This window comes from Pinus tabuliformis, chromosome J, assembly GCF_031772625.1.
Source record: "Pinus tabuliformis cultivar Carrire ecotype Pingquan chromosome J, CPIR1, whole genome shotgun sequence".
Lineage (NCBI taxonomy): Eukaryota > Viridiplantae > Streptophyta > Pinopsida > Pinales > Pinaceae > Pinus > Pinus tabuliformis.
This window is the reverse complement of record NC_142295.1, coordinates 1,039,951,565-1,039,972,173: the sequence shown is the minus strand read 5'-3', so window position 1 is coordinate 1,039,972,173 and position 20,609 is coordinate 1,039,951,565. Positions and strand designations below refer to the sequence as shown.

The window sequence follows — 20,609 nt, the reverse complement described above, 5'->3', positions numbered from 1 at the left end:
GACTAGTATGTGCTAATATTGTTTAAATACACATCATTAGTTTCCTCCTGTTGATTGTCATTGCTGGTTTATATACACACTGCTTTTTTCTTCCTGCTAAGATGCCATTCTTGGTTTATATCTATTATCAATGTTATTGGAATTGGCGGAACTGGCTAGCCCGACTGTTTTGTGCCCAAAACTGGTTCCCAACTGTTTTGGGCCCAAGGAATAGGCCGGTTTGGTACCAAAGCAGCCTATTGCACCAAACTGACTGGTTACTTTATTCTCAAGTACCTTTGTTGTATTCTTTTGGTTGGTTCTTGCAGAGATGTGAATTCATGACGCTGTTTTGGTATAGGATCAGTGTCATTGACACAATTGAGACAAAAGTCAAGTTTATAGTCTTTTGTGCAGATGGCAGAGTGACATAGATGCATCAATAGCATTATTATTCTTTGACATACCTATTCACATTTTATCACCAGAGAAGCTAAGTGCCTATGGTCATCTTTTGAATGGAAAATGGCCTCAATAATTCCTCAAATGAAAATCTTTTCCCTGTCATAAAATTTACCAAAGAAGGCATGACTCTGGTAAAAGAAATATTCAAGGTGCTCATCTATCCGACAAGTTTAACACGAGTAGTGTATGACTATCCCTGACAGGAGGAGCTGATGAGAATCTTTTAGTTGTGCTCCCTATTGTAATAACTATCATTTTTTTCTTTTATGGTTCACAAGAAGGTGACATCAAGCTTGCAATTGTTGGCTTTTGCAGCATAGAATTTACAACTGATGCTTTTTCATTTTCAAAGAATATCATGATACCATACAGACATTTTCTTCCTGCTAACATGCCATTGCTGATTTATATCTAGAGATTTCCTGCTTATAAATGCCCGTTCTTTGCCTCCCTTAGTCTACACAGTATGAAATCACCTTCTTTTTGTTTGTTTTTATATTATTAATTTTTCCTTGATTTTGTTTCTTTTGTACTAGTTAATTTTTTTAGCCAAGTTGTGCCAGCATTACACGTGACACTTCTCACACACCTGAGCTGTAGAGAGCACCTCTTGGTACAACGAGTGATTACGCTGTGCTTGAACTTTGTACTGAGTATTTTTGTTTGCTTACAGGTCTTGTCCGACGTGCCACTGCTCTTGGCAGGTATCTTCAGAATCCATTGGCTATGGTTGCAACGTTATGTGGTCCTGGCAGAGAGATATTATCATTAAAGCTTCATTCGTTAGAACATTTCCTTAATCCAGATGAAAGATACGAAGCTATTGAACAGGTGATGGTTACAATAACCAATCAAGTTGGTGTTGATATAAACCTGGCTGCTTGCCATGAGTGGATGTTTTCTCCGCTGCAATTTGTGTCAGGATTTGGTCCAAGAAAAGCTGCATCCGTACAGAGAGCTATTTTAAGGGCAGGGCGTATTTCTTCTCGTAGAGAGTTACTGACCACCCTTGGAGCAATGAAGCGGCTTGTATTTATAAATGCTGCAGGTTTCTTGAGGGTTAGAGGGACTGGACAGGCGGCATCTGGTAATCATGTCATGGATCCATTGGATGATACCAGAATTCATCCCGAGTCATATGAACTAGCCAAAAAAATGGCTGAGGATGTATATTGTGAGGATGTGGGACAGGAGATAGAAGACATGGATGAAGAAGCACAGGAAATGGCAATTGAACATGTGAAAAGTCATCCTGATTTGCTTAAGGCCATTGATATTGATGAATATGGCAGAAGTGTGGAGCAGCGAACAGGCGAGAGAAAAAATGAAACCCTGAGTGACATAAAAGTTGAGCTACTTCAAGGTTTTCAGGAATGGCGGCCTCAACATGATGCACCAAGTCAAGATGAGGAATTTTACTTGCTTACTGGAGAAAGTGAAGAGACTCTTGCTGAAGGGAAGATTGTACAAGCAACTGTCCGTTTTGTTCAAAATAATCGTGTAATATGTGATCTGGATTCAGGATTGACAGGAATGATTATGAAGGAAGAACTTTCTGATGATAGAGATATTGATCCAATAGAAAAGATCACTGAAGGCAGCATCCTTACCTGTCGGGTGAAATCTATTCAGAAAGCAAAGTACATAGTAGATTTGACTTGCAAAGCGAGTGAGTTAAGGGGTGATCATTGGCAGAGGGGACAGGTTAAGGATCCGTTCTATGCAAAAGATGAATCCCTTTTACACAGTGAGCAAGAAAAAGCAAAGAAAGAAAAGGAGCTTGCAAAGAAGTCTTTCAAATCCCGGATGATTGTGCATCCACGATTCCAGAACATTTCAGCAGAAGAAGCCATGGAGGTAATGAATTTTTGACTAATATAATTTTGGTTACTGTCGAGATATATATTTGCATTGTAACATTATTTTCATGTGAATATCAAATCTGTGGTATATCTATTTGTCTAAATCTTGATCTCTCTATATAGCTGTCTCTGTATTAGTGCATATATAAAATGTCTTTTTCAAATATGTAATAGTATTCCAATGCATTAATGTCAACTGAATGCCCTTCTTAATGGAGATATGATTCCCTGTCTTATCATGTAGTTTTTTTAGAGGAATCCCTGCACACATGTATGCTGGAATATCTAGAGAATGTTTGCTTCTGCATCAATTTTTGGCAGAAAGTTTTTCATGTGTTGATCAGTAATTTAAGCTTGCATTCAAAATATGATCTCATATCTTCTTTTCAGCTGTCCCCTTCTTCAATATATCGCATCCGGCTTGCTAAACAGAACAGATTCTATTTGAAGCTTATTCTAATCCTAAACTATTGGACTGCTGTGAATACATATTGGGCACAACGTATTGCGCTGGATATACCTATCTCGTATCTCGTAACAAGCCACCTTTTTACCCACCACTTGAAAGGATAATATATTATCATTATGCTGCTGGCAAGTGTTGATAATTCATATTTGACCAAAAGAATATATAGGCATGAAAACAGGCCTGAAGGAGTATTCACTGCTGGCTGTCTAAAGTATCAGGGCAGGTCTGAATTAGTGCATGACATCTCTAAGGCACAGCCCATCTTGCCACTAGCTATCTTTGTGAAATAGGACTGAACTCTTTGTTGAGAAATCTAGAGGCAGCAAGATTGGATGATTTCTCTTCCTTTGATAACTGCTTGTGTTATATTTTTACTTAACTCGATTAGCTTCTTCCTTCACTTGTTTATTATTAGTGCTTTCTTCATCAAACAGCTACCAAACCATAAAAAACAATAAGACAAAGGACACAAGATGTAGGCGATCAGCCAGGGCCAAAACCTCCCCACCTGAGAGGCAAACCCACAAGAATTCTTCTCTTCGTATAGATCTTCAATTGATGAATTCCAAGACCTAGATCCTTGATCAAGACTCCTCCAAGACCAAATCAAACCTTGCCCTTTTCTTGTCAAGTCAAACAAAGTCAACCTTGACTTAAAACTGCTGCAACTTTTCCTTCTTCGTTGACTTCGGCCCTGCAATTCTCGGCCTCCTGTAGCTTCCTGCAATTTTCACACGTGTGATGTGATTAGGGCAATTTGAGCCCTTCTCCTTCGCTTGACTAGGCTCCTTCTCCTCAAGACTTCAGCCTTCAAATTAGACTGCTTTGGCACCAAATTTTGGCTTTTAGGGATGACTGTAATTCAGTCTATGTTCTGCAGTGGATGCCCTAGCTTTCAACCTCCACGTGTGAGAGTTTTTACCCAAAAACAGTCCTCAAAACATACTTTTCTTCTTTGCTCTATCTTCTCCTTTCTTCGCTGACTTCTGTGTTCTTGATTGAGTTTCTTGTATGAGATAGATGCCCCAAAGGTGGTCGACTAGACTTGTATATATAGTCTTCTAGTGACTTCAAAATAGGCCGACTTGTCAGTGTCTCTAGGCCAACTTGTCACTGTTTGGAAGGCCGACTTGTTGCTAGCATCTTGACTTGGTCTTGGAGGGTCCTTTGACTCTATTTGACTCAAATAAATTTCTTTATAATATGTAATATGCCCAAGAAGGGTCTTTCATACATGACAATGATATTTCTTGACTTGTAGACTCAATGACAAACCCTAGCAGCTCACAATGGGAGCTTGAGCTAAAAACAAATTTTCCTTGAGCATGAAACCCATGCCTAAGAACAACAACAATAAATTTATTTTTATCATTACATCAAATGCATAAAATCATAATTACATATGTCATTATGAAGAACGAACCTAGTTACATATATTAACACTCCCTCTTAACTAGAGATGTATTCATAATACATACAATGTACTTGGACATTCTCAATCTGAAGAATTCTTATAAGAAGAGTCAAATTGGTAATCCATCTGTTTATCATCATATCATCCAACATTGTCACATAGCAAGGCCTTGACTAACAACTCTATCTCTCCACAAGGCCAGAGCACAATGCTGGCGAGACCACTGACTTATAGACACCATCATCATTGTCTCTCAAGGTACATACTCCACCCGTGTGCTCACAAAGTATGTCCTTCCAGGACTATTCTTATCTTGGATTCCCAGTCCTTAAAGAATATTGGTTCTCTTTGACTACTCTTATCTTGGATTCCCTACCGAACCCTTAAAGAGTATCATATGCTAGATGCTTACCCAATCCTCTATTCTTTCTTCACAAAGTGAAGACAAGAATGATGTGTTTGTCTCTCCCTCTCAACCAGGGAAGATATACCATTTCCTATAGAAGGAATGTTTCCAAGCTCCTTCCATCACCATTCATCACTTTCGTTCATGAGCTACATCAGTCATGTCATCCTTCTCTTCCTCGGGAAGTGATCTTCTAGTCCACATCTGGCTTTTCTTCATAGTGCTACCTCTTCCATGTCATGTTTCCTTTAGGATGTTCCATCCAAGCACATGATTGCTAGTTGTAGGTGACATTTACAACTCTCTTTTGGTAGCCCTATATCAAGATGTTGTTCAAGATTAAAAAATGAACATTAAATCAAAGTTACCTCTTGTGATGACCTTTCATCATGACATCTGCTTGCGACATCAACATCTTGCACACTCATAAGCACATCTCCAAGAATTTCAACGTCAAGGGTCTTCTTCCTTAGCTAGCAATCCTTACTAGGGTCTCGTGCCTTCTCCATGGAGATATCATGTCCAATTATTCTAGTCATCAGATGTTGATTTCCATAGTTGCATTTCTCACGATCTCTTCTTTCTTTCTTCACATATTGTTCTCCAAAAAGTTTCATCCGTAGTTCCTTTATCTTTGTCAACCACCTCATATGAGGACATATTATGTTGATTTCATTTTTTCAATATGTGAATCATGCCTTCATGCATCTTTCGAAAGGAAGAGATCCGTTTTTTTTGATCATGCTCACAAGGTAGAGCATTTACCGATAATGTCTTCAACTATGTGATCAACGAGATACTTGCTTCTTCCAAGGATCTAGATTATCCTCATCTGGCAGAAGCTCCTTTCTCATGATGATGATCTATGATGAATTCCTTCTATTATGCTAGGTGACTTTCTTTCAACCATATGCACTACACATTCTTTCAATGAGGTTACCACGAGCTACTTCCTTTATGCGATGATTGCTACATTTATGTAGACTTCTACATCAACTCTCCTTTTCAAGCTTCTATAATGAGCTCATGCTTGAATTGTATGCTTCTACCATGATGTCATCTCCTAATATGATGCATCCTATCATATTTACAATGCTTCCTACCTTGATAGCTATTATTTACAAAACTGAAAGAACTTAGTGGAGATGATTATCTCAGTCATAGTAGAGATCTCTCACTTCCTCCTTTGATTTCTTGTTCTCAGGTTCTTAAACTTCTTTGATGATATGGACTTCTTCCCTTCCTCTTTTATTGTTGTCCTTCTTGAGTTTATGACAATATCTCTTGTAGTGCCCATATTCATGACAACCATAGCATTAGATTTTCGACATATCGTTCTTGTTATTTTTCCAAGGACCAAACCTTTCAAACTTTCCTTTCCTTTCCTTTTGGCCGTGGCAACAAATGCTTGCACTTGTTCATTTGATCCCACATCACTTTTTGCCTTTAATCAGGTTTCTTCAATTTTACACAATGACCAAAGTTCGTTGAATGGGGTAGCTTCCTTCTTTCCATAGATGCTCGATGTAAAGTTGCACCATTCCTCTGGTAGTGTATTGATCACCATGGTAGTCATTTCTTTATCGAACATTATTTCTCCCAATTCTTGTAGTTGATCTCTTATTTTTGATACCCTCATAAAGTATGAGGTTGTTCTGTCTTCCTTTGATATCTTCATCTTGTAGAGTACCTACAAAAAATAATTCTACTAGTTTATCATATATTTCTTTTGATGTCTCCAACTTTGATACATAGGGTATGAGGGGATCTTTGATGGATTCTTTAAGGATCCTTTGAGGCCTTACTTCCCCTTTCATGTACTTTGCAAGAGCTTGAGCTTCTTTCTTTGGGGGTTTAGTGATTCAACCCTTTGTTGAAAAATGTGTAACTAGGTCCAGTGTTCATAAATATGAAATGTACTTTTGATTCTTGTAAATTGTAAAATGAAAGAAAATTATTATTATTATTTTTGGAGGATGGGTTTCATGCTCAAGGTCTTTTATTTTATAGGTTAAAAACCCATTGAGTGATTTTAGGGATTGTCTTAGGTCAAGAAGTTAAAAGAGTCATTGTGATAAGTTGAAGACCCCTACGGGCTCATTGTAACTTGTAAAGAAAATTATTTTTGTGCTTAATAGTGTCAAAATACCCTCCAAAATCAAGTCGGCTTGGCAGCGGGCAAGTCGGCCTAGTTTAAGGAGCCACACCCACCTTTGAGAAGCCTATATAAAGGAGGGTATTCGACTTATTCAAGCGAAGAAAGAAGGCAACAACGAAGGAAGAGGACGAAGAAGAGTTGTTTTTGGGCTATTTCTCCCTCACACGTGCAAAGGAAGGCTAGGGTTTTTGCAACAAATATTGTTTTCCTCTACAAGTTCGATCTTGAAGAAGAGAAGGTAATAAGGTCAAATGAAAGTCACAAGAAGCTATCCTCAAGCTCTAGAAGTCAGAGAAAGCCAAGTGAAGGTCTAAGGAAGTCCGCGAAGGCTAAAAGAAGCTCACATGTGTGGCAACACAACTGAAGGAGGCCCAGAAATATCAGGTTTGCAGTGGAGGCCGAAATTTTGCAGCTTGAGGCTGGAGTTGTGCTACTGGAAGAGATTTCACTAGGTTTGACTTTGACAAGGAAAACAAATCATCCGGAAAGGTTGGACTTGATCTTAGAATTCGTCAATTGAAGAATATATAAGGAAGATAAGAGATTTGTGGGTTTTCCTCTCAAGTGGAGAGGTTTTGGCCCTGGCTTGCAACCTATATTTTGTGTTCTTGTTCTTCTTGTTTTTGGTAGTTGTTTGATGATACACAAACATAATAATAAGTGAAGCTAATAAGTAAGATAAGTAAAAAGACATCACATGCAATTATCAAAGAAAGAGAAATCACTCTAACCATTGCCCTTTAGATTTCTCAACACCCTTAACATGATCAACGACTTCATTTTCTAAGAGGATCAAATCAGTCTTCTTCTTCCATGCAAGAAAGTTTGATGACACAATCAATTTGTTGCGTCATCAAACTCTTTGATGACAACATCTTCAACTTGATGCGTTCTTGGTTCTGATGATGTTGTTGATAATAGAAGATGTCTTCCTTCAAAAGTGATCCTTCAAAGAGAGGGAGATCACTTTGATTCCTTGATGATGATGGCAATGCTTCTACCTACTTCCCTTGGATGTAGGGACTTCAAGATATTTGTAGTCCTTTCTTTGAGTAGATGTTATATAAAATTAAATAATTTGTAGTTAGTAAGTAATTAAAGGGCATGATCATGCCCATTAACCAAGAGGCACCACGCTGTATTTAAGCCAGGGCCTCCCACAACGTAATCATCATTCAAGTTTATTAATAAAATATATTCATTTGTTGTCTAATGCTGAGTTATCTGCTCCATTTGGTATAAAAGCACGATGATTCTCTGCTTGCAAACACACAGATCTCCGAGTTCCATTCATGTCATGTCATCCACTTCCTCGACGCTGTCAGTCTCATCCCTCCGCCAATTTCCCTGTTGTCATTGCCGGTATTCGCCCGTTATCTATGTATTTCCCTGCGCGTCCGCACACACACAGTTGCTGTTCATTCCTTGTTCTGTGTTGATCGTCGATCCCATTGACCAACCCCTTGTTAATGGCTGATTTCAAGAAAAAATGATAGATTTTGAGGCTAAGGTGATTGGACATGGTGAAAAAAAGCGAAGCACTCCAAGACACAATAAGGAGAATAGAGAGTCAGCTCGAGCAAAACAAGAATGAATTTAAAAAGGATCAGGTAGACCTTCCAGGTAAGGTGGATCAAACAATGGTGATGTTGACTTGTATTTGTGACAGGATGAAGAGTACACCCGTTCAAATACCCTAGAATAATGAAGCTATTCAACATCTCAATTCTCTAGATTCATCAAACTCGTCAAACTCACATGAGAAACCCGAGTCTCCAAAGACATCTTCCACACCTAATCAAGAAAATAGTAACACGAATTTTCAAAATAGGTAGCTCTGGAATCCATACACCAATATGTTGTTTTCAAGTCAATACCCCTTCTTCGCTCCATTGATAGGTACATATCAACGAAGAGCAAAACTTGAGCTATCCAAATTTGACGGTGACGAAAAATGTAGAGTTGCTTGGTTCAATAAAGCAGAAGAATATTTCGAGATTTACAATATTGACAATGATGATGAAAAGATTAGGCATGTTTCCATGCAAATGGAAGACGAAGCATATAATGGGTATTTGTGGTGAAAAAAGATGACACTTGTTATCAGTTGGAGGAAACTAAAAAATGCGTCCTTTAAAAGGTTCAAAGGTGTTAAGGGAGAAGAGTTCTTCTCAGCGCTCACCAGATTGCAACAAAAAGGAGATGTGGAAGAATACACTTGAGAATGAGAAAATTTAGCTACACGAGTACCCGGATTATTAGAAACTCGTCTCATTCAATTGTACACCACAAGACTTAAACCCCATCTCCAGGTTGAGCTTGAGCTATAGAGGTAGCTAGACAGAAGGCAAAAGTTGCTAAAAAGAAACACGAAAAAATGCAGTGGTTGAAGAATGAAAGAGTATATTTGAGACAAAGATTTTCCGAAGCCGCGAACACAGAGAACACAAAATATGTTCCACCACATCCTCATGAAGGAGAAAAAACTAATTTGGAAATGCAAAGAATGAAGAAAGGTAAGTGAAAACATTGTGGCGAAAAGTGGGGCACTAAACATTGGTGTGCTAAAGGAAAAGAGATCAAGAACTTGTATAAATGTGAAGAAACTAATGATTCAGACAATGATGAATTAGACGTAGAAGAAATCGAAGATTCCCCACAATTTTCTCCAGAACCAGATGACGATAGCATTTTGCAAGTATCATTAACGACTATGACAGGTATATCACGGCCCCAAACATTAAAATTAAAAGGACATATCAAGAAGAATAATGTAATGGTTCTGATTGATAGCGGTAGCACCCACAATTTTTTGGACTCAACCATGGCGAAAAGACTCCACATTTTCACATTTCCCATTCCCAACATGAAGACTATGGTAGCTGACGGTAAGAAAATTGAAAAGGTAGGGAAATGCCATATAGTCAAATTGCAGATTCAAGACTATAATCTAGAATCTCTGTTCTACACTAAACCATTAAGAGGAGTGGATTTGGTCTTGGGTATTGAATGGCTACAAACCCTAAGGACTTACCTTGCCAACCATCAAAAGCAATTTATAAAATTTAAATGGGAAGGGCATAAATACAAGTTATATGTGTTCCAGTCACTTAAGAACCAAATTGTATAATCCATCCCAAATGATGAAAATGATTTAGAAGGAAGTACCAACATATGTAGTACAATGTCATCAATTAGAAATGTTAGTTTCGAATTCGGTCAACGAAGAAGCACTAGAAGTCCAAGAGCTAATTCAAAACACGAAAAAGGATTCCAAGACCTTCTGATGAAGATTCCTACTAAAAGAGAAATCGACCATACAATAGAAGTCAAAGCAAGATCAAATCCCATCAACATCAAACCGTATCGATATCCACGACGTCAAAAAATTGAAATTGATAGATTAGTCCAAGATATTTTAAAGTGTGGCATCATCACAAAAATTAAAAGTTCATATGATGCTCCAGTTGTATTAGTTTGAAAGAAAGATGGATCGTTCAGATTATGCGGCGATTATCGAGGACTAAACAAAATAAAAAATAAAAATAAGTTTCCAATTCCTTTTATTGATGAAATGTTGGATGAACTACATGGTGCTAAATACTTCGCAAACTTGGACTTAAGGTCATGGTATTACCAAATCAGAATAAGGTTGGAAGACGTAGCAAAAAGTGCGTTCCAAACGCATAAAGGTTGTTACGAGTTTAAAATAATGCCTTTTGGTTTAGCCAATGCACCGACAACATTCCAAGCTACTATGAACGAGCTATTCCGTCCATATCTAAGGAAGTTTGTGTTAGTATTCTTTGATGACATTCTAATTTATAGTAAAACATGGAAGGATCACCTACAACATTTGGAACAAGTTCTTACTGTATAAGAAAAACATCAGTTCTATGCCCAGAAGTCCAAATGCACTTTGGACTTCTCTGCCCAGATGTACTAGCTCTGCATTGTGGAGAAGCCAAGGCTAGTTACAATACATTCCAAGCTTTCTCTAAGTTACACCTATAGGAAGCTTGGCTCCCAAAAGCTTGTACAATGAGTTGTGAGGTTCTATAAATAGCAAAGGGTGGGGTGACCCTTGACATTCTCCTCTGTGATTCTTCACTTACTCTCATGACTCTTTAACTACTACATGATTGTTACATTCTTCTATCAACACTTTGTTTTTCACTTTTACAACATGTTACATTACAATCTGCACATGTACCTTGCACAAGAAAAACATCAGTTCTATGCCCAGAAGTCCAAATGCACTTTGGACTTCTCTGCCCAGATGTACTAGCTCTGCATTGTGGAGAAGCCAAGGCTAGTTACAATACATTCCAAGCTTTCTCTAAGTTACACCTATAGGAAGCTTGGCTCCCAAAAGCTTGTACAATGAGTTGTGAGGTTCTATAAATAGCAAAGGGTGGGGTGACCCTTGACATTCTCCTCTGTGATTCTTCACTTACTCTCATGACTCTTTAACTACTACATGATTGTTACATTCTTCTATCAACACTTTGTTTTTCACTTTTACAACATGTTACATTACAATCTGCACATGTACCTTGCACATGTGCCCATGTGAGACAAAAATAGGCTTGAGTAAGCTATGCAAGACATCCCTAAGACTCAGACAACTGTGGGAAGACCAAGTCATCGACATCCTCATAATGATCGACGGTGTCGAACTGATGCCAAGTTTGGTAGTCTGTGATGGAGTCCATGTACTCTGTGGTGACATCCTTTTGGAGGCGAACTCTTGCCTTCGTTGCATCCGGGTATACCGATTTGGCACCTCTGTCCAACGCGTCTGATATCATGCGCATCATAGTCTTGAGTGCAGCCGGACCAACAACATACTGATGCATAATCTCTGCGCTGGTGGCTACCTGCATCAACTCATTAAAGTACATGTCCAGGTCTAGTCGGGCTTGGTTATTTGACTTTGCCTCGGTGAGTGTGCCAATGGATGGGATCGCATGCATGCACACAATGACATCCATTCTCCTGAACACTCGTGCATGTGAAGCCTGCAAACTGGTGATGAACTGCGAGAGTTACTTGTAGTTCCGGATCTGACTCCGGATGTGTGCCTTCAACTCTACTGCCTTTGGCTTCATCATCTTTGGCAAGTGTAATGGGGCTCCCTTGTACCTCATTGTCCATGTTTGCATGTGATCGACAACAATGTGCAAATATGACAAGATGCGCGCTCTCCTAGAACAATGCAACTGCCAACCATTGAGATGGACAACTGACTTATGCACGGTGACAATCTGGAATACAACTTCCGAATGACTGTCTCGAGAGATGATACTTCATCTAGTATCGCTCTTCTCAACTCTGCTATGGCGGATGTTGTAACTTGTTCTCCCTGCTTAGCCGGTTGTAACTCCTTAGACATGCGCTCATTCTCAGTTATCAAGAATCTAACACTCGATCTGGTGGCTTCGACATATGATTTGGTAGCATCGGCCAATGTTGCTGGATGCTTGCACACATTGGACACGATCACTCATTCTTCAAACTACGTAGGAGATACATGGACATTCGGAGTAGGCACTCTGTGTGACTGCACAACTCTGTGTTGTGACTCGTCGAAAGATATGTTGTGCATCTCTGCTTCCGGATTGTCTTCAAGGATCTCTGTGTCTCCCTGATCACTTGGGACTTGCTGTGCTTCCAGATTTGGTGAAGCCGGTGGGCAAAACTAAGAGGTCAATATCCTGATCTAACTCTAGCTGTACCATAACCGTATCCATCTGCTCTAGCATCTGTTCAATCTCTTGAGCCAAGTCTTGCTCATGCGACTGTGACTTCTCACCCTGTTTGCTTTGTGCCAATTGCTCGGATGAGTCTATAACCTGTATGGGCGCAATTTCATCAATTTGTGCATGCTGCGTCTCTTGCTGTACTTGTTCTTGCTGCGCTTCCTTCTCTCTTCTGCGCAACTCTTGCTCTTCCCTGAGTTGCTGCTTCAACTCTTGCAACTCCTTTTCTGTTTTCTCCATCCTCTGTTTATCTCTTTGCCTTTGCGCGATCCTTCTATCGCGCTGTCGCCTCTTCGCCTCAATCTCCAAAGCTGCTTTCAACACAAGTGGATCTATTTTGAATTTGCAACTTTGCTCTGCTTGTGCGGTGTCAACAACCTTCCTCTTGCTTTTGTCACGCGCAGGTTTGCTACCCTCTGACGATGCTGCTTCCTTTTGCTTTGCGAACCACTCTACAACTGGTTCATTGAGCCTTGAGAAGTGATAATAGTATCTCCATGGGTCTTCCTTAGGCCAAAGGCATGCCCCATGGATCCAAGGATGTTGCACTCTCACATAATGGTCCTTCACTAAGCAATGCGGGTGATACGGATTGAAATTTCTAGTGCCAAAGGTGAATCTTTTGAATTCCTTTGTCTCGGTCTCAACTTGCTTGAGATTCCGTATCGCATACAACCTGATCCGCAAAGGGAGAGCGGGCCAAGGTGCCTTCTTCTTCTTGTGCAGTCTAGCTGACAACCCTGTCGAGATGTGATATGACACTTCTTGCATGACGAGCTTGTCCATGGCAAACTTTGGTAAAACATGTGGAGCCTTTTCCTCGTTGTAGATCCGTATGAAGGTGCCAAGGGGTGAGATATACCAATCTGCTATGTCGATCAATGCCTCCGTCGCTCCCTGCGACATGCAAGGTGGATCCTACTCAATTATCATTCTCTACACCAGAGTGATGAAGTGGTTTGATAACTGTATGACCACTGCACGAAAATTGCATTCGGAGAACAACCTGCAATAAGTGTGCACAGAGGTTTCCGAAGGTGTCCATGCCCAACGCAAGCCTATGAACTGCTGACTGGCACAGACTACATCTAGTATGTAAGCGGACATGTATATCTTCGCTTGTTAACCCTTGGGCGGATGCCGGGCTTCTGTTATTTGTTCCTTCAACCTGAGAGCCAACATGTTGGACTAGTTGCAAGGTCTTCCTTCGCTGGCCAGTTGATCCAACACGATCACCCAAATCTATGGGAAGGTTTTTGTGCTCTCTTCGTCGTATAAGGGGCATGCAAAGATGATCAAGAGCTAATATGCCTTCCTTGGGTGTTGTCCTGAACTTGGTTGGCTCTTTGACCCAACTCTTCAAGATATCTCTTGAGTTTGCATTGTTGCTAGGTCCGCTGAAGGGTTTTTCCATCATGATCACCGATTGTGGTAAGTGTTACATCTCCTGAAAGTCCTTCACCCTAAAGGTCGCAAGTTGTGTTCCACTAACACTGCTCAACACCATTGTCTCTGGATCGATATGTGAGACAATCTGGTGGATCATGTCCGCGCATGGAAATGTGGGATACCTGCATGCAATCTGGTACAAGCTAGACTTGTGAATGTTGACATGGACCCTGCAGTCTTTTAAATCTTCTTCAAATGTGCCCGAGAAGGTGTCACTGATGTCGTGCCATTTCATCTTGATATCCTTGTCTATGAACAACTTGGTGTCTTAATAGATGGGCAAGCTCATAGACACTTTCTCAACTGCATCTCTAGTTGCACTTTGAACTGGGTCCTATGACCCCGCTCTCTTGGAGGTCATTGTACATGTATTGCTAAGAGACAAACAAACACATGTGAGACCTGGGGACATAGCAACACTAATAGCAAGCAATCTGTCAGTTGAAAAACAAAACAACTTTGATGACTGACATGCAACATACCTGGGTGATTGACTGGGAAGACTGCGCAATTTTCACCGGGAGGCTGGGACACTGACTGCCAAAACTGGGCAAGGCACAGTCCGGGTTGTTAGGAGGTGGATTGACTACTGGACTGCGCAATGCACAGTCTAGCCTGGCCTATTGAGGACTGAAACTGTGCAATGCGCAGTTTCAGTTAGCAAGGATTGCAACCAACAAACAATGCGCAGTTTCAGTGAGCAAGGGTTGCAACCAACAAACTGCATTTGCGCAATTTTTTGGGCTATCACGGCACTGAATCTCAGAATTGCGCAGAGCAAGTTTGGAGGCCAGTGCTGTGCTAGCTTTGCAAATTTCTGGGAGGAAGGCAGAGCCTTCACTCTCTGAATTGCGCATTGCCAATCAGCCAAGTCAAGGTTTGTGCCAAGTCCGCCCAGACCTGTTGACGGGCGACTAAAAACATGAAAAGTTCCGAATGCATGGCGAAGCAGAGTCCAAACAAGAGTGAATGATCATGCATGTAAATTGTGAGTGAAGGATTCAGAAAATGGGAAAACAAGCATGTGTGTGAAGCGAGGCGTTGAAACGCCGACTGTCAGTGCAAAAACAATGTCATGCATGCGATACTAGTGAGATGCAATGAAAAACTTGAAACAATGCTTCTACAAGCTAACATGCATTAAAACGACATCAGACGTTCAACAAAACCAAGCAAACAACACTCAAACAAAGCGAAATATAAAAAGCAACAAAAAAACAACAAAATACATGAAAAACAGACTTACCTGGAAAAAGCTAAGCTGAATGTGTTGAATGCTCTTAGATGCGATGTGGGAAGTTGCGCAATTTTTCGAGGGAAGGTTGCCTGACTGGATTGCACATTTTGGAGCCCAGCAGGCAGCCCAGAGGGATTGCACAATTTCTAGAGGGAAGGCTGGTTCCCCTCCAGAATTGCGCAATTTCCTAAGTGAGCATCACAACCAGAAAATGGCCAAAGTCCCGTAGTGCTAGCTTGCGGGTGGGGGCAAACAAGTTGACAAGCATATGATGGTGAGCCCCTGAAACTTAGCTGAAGCATTTGTGCTTGGACAGTGCAAGACATGCTACTAAGGATGGTTGGTAGGGAAGCTCCAAAACGAAGCTAAGGCAAAATTTTGGAGGGTGGTTGTAGTTGCTACAATAGGGACTTATGATTATAGTGGTGGACTCACAGAGCATGGTGGGAAAGAACAAGTCTTCAAAACAAGTTTCACAGAAGAAAGTAGGTAAGTCTTCTAGTTCAGAGGGACCAACTGCAACAACAAAGAATTTGGTAGAGTTGAAGATAAATCTAGGTGGACGAGATTCTTCCAAGAACAACTTCCTCGCTAAGAGGGGGTGTTGAAATTATTAGCGAGAAAAGGCTTTCGTGATTTGTGCCTTAATCATAGGAGCCAGAACGAGTATCTTCTTTGGCATGCCCAAGCTCCTAAAAAATAGGAGTCAAGGATGAGTCATGAAACAGTTAGCTAATGTGTTAAAATAGAAGGTGAGTTATTTGTCTTCTATTGAGAGTTGTATTGGGAACAAAACGAAGAGTTTGAGTTAGCCTCCTAAAAATTTAGGGACGACGAGTTAATTCTAGCAGTGAGCCTTTGTTAACTTGTGAACCACCAATATGACTTACCTAATATAGAACTCACTAATTTTAACCATTCAAATTGCCTTTAAAAGGAGGAACAAGGCACAAGTTTAATCATTGTTTTGGGGAGCACGTGTTGGTGAGTCCAAGAAATAGGAAGTACGAGTTCGTGCATGGAGCTTGTGAGAGAAAGAGAATGAGCCTAGGTGAGGCTTGTGGGAGTTTGAAGAAGGACAAGTTCCTTGGGTTAGGAAGCAAGGATCAAGGTGCAAGCAAGGGTGTTTCAATTTAGTGTAAACAAAGAGAACATGGTTGTTCTCTAATGAAACTTTATTGTATTGTAAAAGATCCATTGCTCAACCTTCTTCAATAGAATCCTCAATAACAAGCAAAGGGTTTTATGTGTTGTTGAATTGTGTGATTGTGCTTTTATTTTTGTTCCTATTTCGTTGCATCTAGTAGAGAAATTCTGTGTTTATGTGAGAAGAAATTTTATTTCAGATTGCTCATATAAGCAGATCAAAATTTTGTGGATTTTCTACATGTTAGAATTATTTTTTTCTTCATTAGATAACTACTTCCATTTCCATTGATAAGTTAACATTAGTTGCACATTTCATTCAATCAATATCATTAAGTAGTTATACAAAGAAAAATATCAACCAATAAACATGAAAGAGAAGTAGAAATAAACATGAGACAATGAGATGAGACACAAAAATTAGGCCTGAGGCCAAGGCAAAACCCACAAAGGGAAAACTAAAAAAAAATCTTTCCTTATGAGAGAGAGTTTGATTCATCAATACATCTAGAAAAACCAAAACCATGACCGTTGACTAGAAACAAGAGCATCCACAATTTGCCAAGTCTCCTGAGATTTTCGACCCCCTCGTTGCTTCCTTTCTTCACTGGAATAAAGCTTCTTTTGGAGATAGATTGATGCCCAAATGAAGAGAAGGGGTTGCATATATATATATATCCTCCAATATGGGGTTGAATAGGTGTCTTAAAGAGTCCAAGCCGACCCAAACAATATGGGGCCGACTTGAAATGTTTGGAGGCAAAAATTAAAAAATTCAAATTTCCAATTTCTTTCCAAAATGAAAACACTGACCATGGTACCATATTTCTAATACTCCCTCTTAGCTAAGGAGGTACTTTTCATTCTCTCTCTCAAGATCAATCTCCCCGACCAATCCATAGGTCTCTCGACCCACAACTGGGTGGATGACATATACAAGTCTCTTTCTATGTCAACATCAATCTCCCCAACCAATCCATGTGACTCTTGACTCACAACCTAAGGGAGAGATCATCAATCTCATCATAAAGAATGAGAAAGATACACAACATCCAACGCATCCCAAAAGCCACAACTGTATTGCATCACGATTAGTACCCATTGACCGGTGGGACCAAACCAATCATGTGCACAGGGTACATCTCCCAAACCACAAACAAGGTCTCTCGACCCACAACCTAAGGGAGGAATCCTTGTCTCAATCCCCGACCTAGGGGAGAGAATTGAAGATCAATTTCACCGAACAATCCATAGGGCTCCCGACTCATAGCCTAAGGGAGAGAACACAAACTCAGTGCCTCAGAACCAAGCTTCTCCACCAAACTCACTGGTTTGCCACCGCACAACCTAAGGGAGAGACAATCTTCCCGCCCAATCTATAGGTCTCTCAATACACAACCTAAGGAAGATTCTTGATGCTATCAATCAATGTCCCCTCTCAAATGGGATTCTCAACCATTCACATAGTCATCAACAACCATCTCATCAACAAAAAAGTAGTCGTGGCGGTTGTCAACACTTTATCGAACATTCCAACATACAACAACATCCAACTATTCATTTAGCTTAGGCTGGGGCTTCTCACAGAAGAAAATATCATCAATCGTGGTAGAGTCCAGTAGACAAGTGGCTTGTCACAAAAGCAAATATTAGCAAGGTGCCCATTAGTAGAAAAGTGTGCCATAGTTGAATCCAACAGACAATAAGTGGCTTCTCATAGAAGCAAATATCAACAACCTGCTATCCAACACAAGATCAAATAGATTAGCAATCGACTTCACAAATAAGTTGCATTTCCAACTTCAATCGTGTTGAAAATTGTAACTAGGTTCGGTCTTCATTAAATGTATTTGAGTCACAATGAATTGTATTTATCAAAAGAATGAAAAAGTAATTATTATTATTATTATGACTTATTAAAACATGGGTTTCATGCTTGGATCATCATGTTTTAGGTTATCAAAATAATGAAAAAGAAATTATTATTATTACGACTTAGTAAAGCATGGTTTTCATGCTTGGGTCATCTTGTTTTAGGTCAAAGTCCCCATTGAGGACTTCTAGGTCATTCAACATTAAAAGAAACCCTCCTTGGGTTTTTGAATCATGTAAAAAGAATTAATATTGAGTCAAATAAGCTATATGTCACCTCCACACCAAGTCGGCCTCAAGGAGATTAAGTCGGCTTCAAGTTGGCTTCAAACAAGGCAATTCAACCTCATCTCAAGCCTATATATACAAGTAGATCGAATTCATTTGGCGTATTCTCTCCCTCACACAATTTCGATATCTAGAAGAAAGAGCTCGAAAAGTTCGAAGGAAGAAAGGAAGACAAAAAGAAGTTTGAAGTTGGAGAAAGAGGAAGAAAAAGGGACAATCAAAATTTTATCTTTCTATCTCTCTCGTGGATTTCTTTAGGAGATCAAAGTATTTCTTGCTGCAACTGCTACCAGCTGTTGCGTCAAAGTTGCTACTTCAAGTTGTTGCTAGGTCAAAGTTGTTGCTAGAGGATTGTCATCTAAAGAAGGAAGAAAGGGCTGACTTGGTGTGGAGGAAGTCTTTGTCTAGGTTAATAGTCTTGGATTATCTCGTGAAACTATTGGAGAAAGAATTGTTGACTGGGTTTTCCCCTAGATATGGGTTTTGCCCTGGCTGTCCGCTTGTTTGGTCGAAGTTGTTGCTAGAGGATTGTCATCTACAGAAGGAAGAAAAGGCTGTATTGGTATGGAGGAAGTCTTTGTCTAGGTTAATAGTCTTGGATTATCTCGTGAAACTATTAGAGAAAGAATTTTTGACTAGGTTTTCCCCTAGATAGGGGTTTTGCCGTGGCTGTCCGCCTATATCTGGTGTTTATGATCTTTGTGCTATTGTTTTGGTAATTGTTCGATGAACTAAAAGATATAAGAAGAATATAAAGAAAGTCACAAGTAATTAATATATATAAAGAAAATATTTTTGCCTTTATGATTTTCTAACATGGGATCAGAGTTAAGGTGAAAAAAGAAAAAGACAGTTTGAGGATCCATTGAAAGGAGTCTAAGAAACCTCAAAAGGATTGAGCAAGGGATCATATAAGGAGATCTTGTAATGAAAGAAGCTTACTACCTTCAAGGATAATGTCTAACACAATAAAGGGAGAGAACAAATTAGGAGCATCAAATTACACGGCATGGAAGAAAAGAATTGTTCTCATTGTTGAAAAGAACAAAGTCTTGGATTTGGTCAGAGGAAAAGTGAAGAAACCTTCTGGAGAATCTATTGATGCAGATAAAGTGAAGTTTAGAGACTTTGAAATATTGGCTATGAGAGTTATGGTAGAAGGTATAAAGGACAATCTTGTCCCATACATTTCCAACATAGACCATGTTCAAGAAATGTATGAAACCCTATCAAAATTGTTCACTATCAAGAACATTGGTCACGTAGCAAGCCTCAAGAATGAACTAAGAACCACAAAAATGACAGAGGATGACACCGTGTCTTCCTTCTTTGTAAGGATAGCTAGAATTAGATATGACCTTCAAGCCATAGATGAGATTATACTGAAAAAAGAGCTAGTGATTACTGCATTATTGGGATTAACACCTACATGGAGTGCTTTTGCTTTAGTACTCAACAACTGGAAAGAAACTCCATCATTTGAACAATTATGGAATTATCTCGTGAAACTATTGGAGAAAGAATCGTTGACTGGGTTTTCCCCTAGGTAGGGGTTTTGCCCTAGCCTGCTGTCAAGAAGAAATAAGAATCTCATTAGTATTCAACAATGAAGAAGAGAAAGTTTCAAATGCATACTCCGCTTATCACAAGAAGGGAAACTTCAAGAAGTCAAAACGACCAAGAAGGAAGGTAGACATGTCCAAAATAGAATGCTACCAATGTCATAAAATGGGTCACTATAAAAGTGACTCACCTGACAATCCGAAGAACAAGAAAAGGAACAAGGATCAAGCTAATATCATTGAAGAAGGATCTCCAAAGGAGAATAAAGCCGAAGAATTAGATATAAGGGACTTACACTACTAAGTCCTTTGCTCTAAACTTAAATTATTTCATTTTTGATTTCTAGTATTTGTAGGTTTAACATATTTTGGAAAAACATTTTTGAATTATTTTTATAAGGTTATAGGTATCCTTCAAGCTTGGAGGGAGCCCTCACCAACTTCCAAAGATAAGTCTCTTGTTACCTTTTCACTTTTAGTTTTCCTTGCTTATCTAGTTTTGGTTGCATTAAATACTAATCACATTTCTATTCATATTTT

At 39.6% G+C, this 20,609-nt stretch overlaps 1 protein-coding gene across 2 annotated transcripts in view; it reads left to right on the top strand.

Annotated features, from left to right (window-relative positions):
* LOC149230455 (transcription elongation factor SPT6-like) overlaps nucleotides 1-20,609 on the top strand; it is a 66,353-nt gene that overhangs the window by 27,724 nt on the left and 18,020 nt on the right. For both annotated transcript variants that reach the window (XM_089378962.1, XM_089378963.1), the window contains exon 15: nucleotides 1,118-2,301. In XM_089378962.1, the coding sequence (XP_089235088.1) occupies nucleotides 1,118-2,301 (1,184 nt within the window). The remainder of the gene's footprint in view (nucleotides 1-1,117; nucleotides 2,302-20,609) is intronic.